The following is a 2252-nucleotide window of genomic DNA, read 5'->3' as shown; positions in this document are numbered from 1 at the left end:
AGGGAATAGACACATGATAGTTTGGGTGTTGGGGAGGAAGACGAAAGGAGGGGAAGAGAGATGGGGAGGGGGAGGGGAAGGGGGAGGGAGAGGGGAAGAGAGGAGTGGGGAGGGGAACTCTACTTGACTTGAATTCAGACTTGTAGCATCAGGAACTGGAAGAAAATAAGTTTCTGTTCATGAAACCCGCCCCCCTGTGGTATTTCTGTTATAGGAGCACAAGATCATCCAGTCTGGTTTAGGATGGTCCACACGTCATGAAACAAGACAGAGACATGTAGAGAGCTAGGTAAGGAACGAGGTTTACCTTGTAACTGATTGACTCTGTGAAGCAATAAATTTCCTCAACATTTCCACTGATGTCCCAGGTTACTCTTCTCTGATTTTGATCCAACCTGATGTTTCTGATCGGCACGTTTGCATCTGAAGTGTCAACAGGTTCATGTCAGGACTGACATGCAAGAGTGTCAGAGAGTGAAAAAGTCTCCCTCCACCTGAGGTACCTAAGAAGTCGTTGTGGCATTAAAAATCAAGTACAAATGAAAATTCCAGCATGGTCACCCATGGTGGATAGGTTTCAGGTGAACTTTCAGACTAAGACAGACTAGAAAGAAGGAGAGAGGCGGAGTACCTCTGATGTTTACTCCCTGAAAACTTTGTGACTAGCAGGGAGACATTATCAGATAGAGTGAAGGAAGATTAAAAACAATACGAAATTGTGATGTGAGCATGACTCGGGATCAGGGACTGTTTCTTCCTGTTGTGCATAGGGTCGCTGTGAGTTGGAATCGACCCCACGGACTGCACCTAACAACCATACGCTGCTAATCTTTTTATATTTTTGTTATATTTTAGCTCACAGGTGCCATCACCTGGTCATTTTGGCAAGGTTTGTGGTGTATCTTAGGGGAAAAACATCCTAGCTTCTTACCTCCAGATCAATCTTAGCTGTGATGTTGAACTATGCTTTGTTTTTTGTGTTTTTACGGTGGATTGACCGTTTTGTTGTTGTTGTGAAGTGCTGTCGAGTCAGTTCCAACTGATAGCTATCCTGTATAGGGTTTCCGAGGAGCAGCTGGTGGGTTTGAACCGCTGAACTTGTGTTCAGCAGTCCAGTATTGTTCCGACAGTCCTCACCATTGGCCATTTTAGCCGCTTTGAAGTACAGGATTCAGCGTCCGTTGGTTGGTTCACAACGTAGTGTGACCATCTGTCAGTCTAATGCCAGTGCATTTGCAATGCCCCCACCCCACCCCGGCGTTTTGCACGTCCTTGTCCTTTCCTTACCTGTTGGTGACAAATGGGGGAGGCTGCCCAGATATCTCCTGTTGCAACCTGGAGTGAAGTCAGCGACCCTGGTTCAGGGGGTGCTTACCTGGGTCCCTCGCCAGCAGACAGCAGATGGGTACCAGGAACAAGGTGACAGGGGTGGTCAGCCAGGTGGGGGACATGCTGAGGCCGTTCCGGTGGGCAGGGGGCTGAGAGACAAGAGGGAGGCGGCCATGCAAGGGCAGCAGGACAGAGGGACAGACGGACGGAGGGTGCAGGACATCCTGTTCCTTACGGAAGGGGGGCGTGTGTGTGTGAGATGTGTATGTGTGTGTGTGTGTTTGAGGTGTTTGTGAGGTGTGTGTGTCTGTGTGTGTGTTTGTGTGTAGGTGTGTAAGGGGTGTATAAGATGTGTGTGAGGTGTGTGTTTGTGTGTGTGAGGTGTATATATAGTGTGTGAGGTGTGTGTGTGAGGTTTGTATAATGTGTATGAGGTGTGTGTGGTGTGTGTGTGAAGTGTGTAGGTGTGTAAGGTGTGTATGAGGTGTGTTTGTGTGTGAGATGTGTATATGTGTGTGTGTGTTTGAGGTGTGTGTGAGGTGTGTGTGCAGTATGTGTGTTTGTGTGTAGGTGTGTAAAGTGTGTATAAGGTGTGTGTGAGGTGTGTGTGTGATGTGTGCATATGAGGTGTGTATACTGTGTATGTGTGTGAAGTGTGTGTGGTGTGTGTGTCTGTGTGTGTGAGGTGTGTAGGTATGTAAGGCGTGTATGAGGTGTGTGTGAGGTGTGTGTTTGTGTATGTGAGGTGTGTGATGTGTGCATGTGAGGTATGTACAGTGTGTGTGTGTGTTTTTGTGTGATTTTGTGAGACACACATGTGTCTGTGGGCCTCTGCGCATGTGGTCCGTGTTGTCTGTAATGTGTGTGTGTGTTCGTCCATGTGTCTGGTTGTGTGTGTCCGTGTGTCTGGCTGTGTCTTTATG

The 2252-nt window shown here is 48.0% G+C and overlaps 1 protein-coding gene across 1 annotated transcript in view; it reads right to left on the bottom strand.

The window, feature by feature from the left end:
• IL3RA (interleukin 3 receptor, alpha (low affinity)) overlaps positions 1-1451 on the bottom strand; it is a 19407-nt gene extending 17956 nt beyond the window's left edge. The window contains exons 1-2 of the mRNA XM_006876264.1: positions 1376-1451; positions 416-423 (exon numbers count right to left, since the gene is read on the bottom strand). Of these exons, the coding sequence (XP_006876326.1) occupies positions 416-423; positions 1376-1451 (84 nt within the window). The remainder of the gene's footprint in view (positions 1-415; positions 424-1375) is intronic.
• Positions 1452-2252: the final 801 nt, after the last annotated feature.

Source organism: Chrysochloris asiatica, unplaced genomic scaffold (assembly GCF_000296735.1).
Source record: "Chrysochloris asiatica unplaced genomic scaffold, ChrAsi1.0 scaffold00372, whole genome shotgun sequence".
NCBI lineage: Eukaryota > Metazoa > Chordata > Mammalia > Afrosoricida > Chrysochloridae > Chrysochloris > Chrysochloris asiatica.
This window is presented reverse-complemented; position numbering and strand designations above follow the sequence as displayed.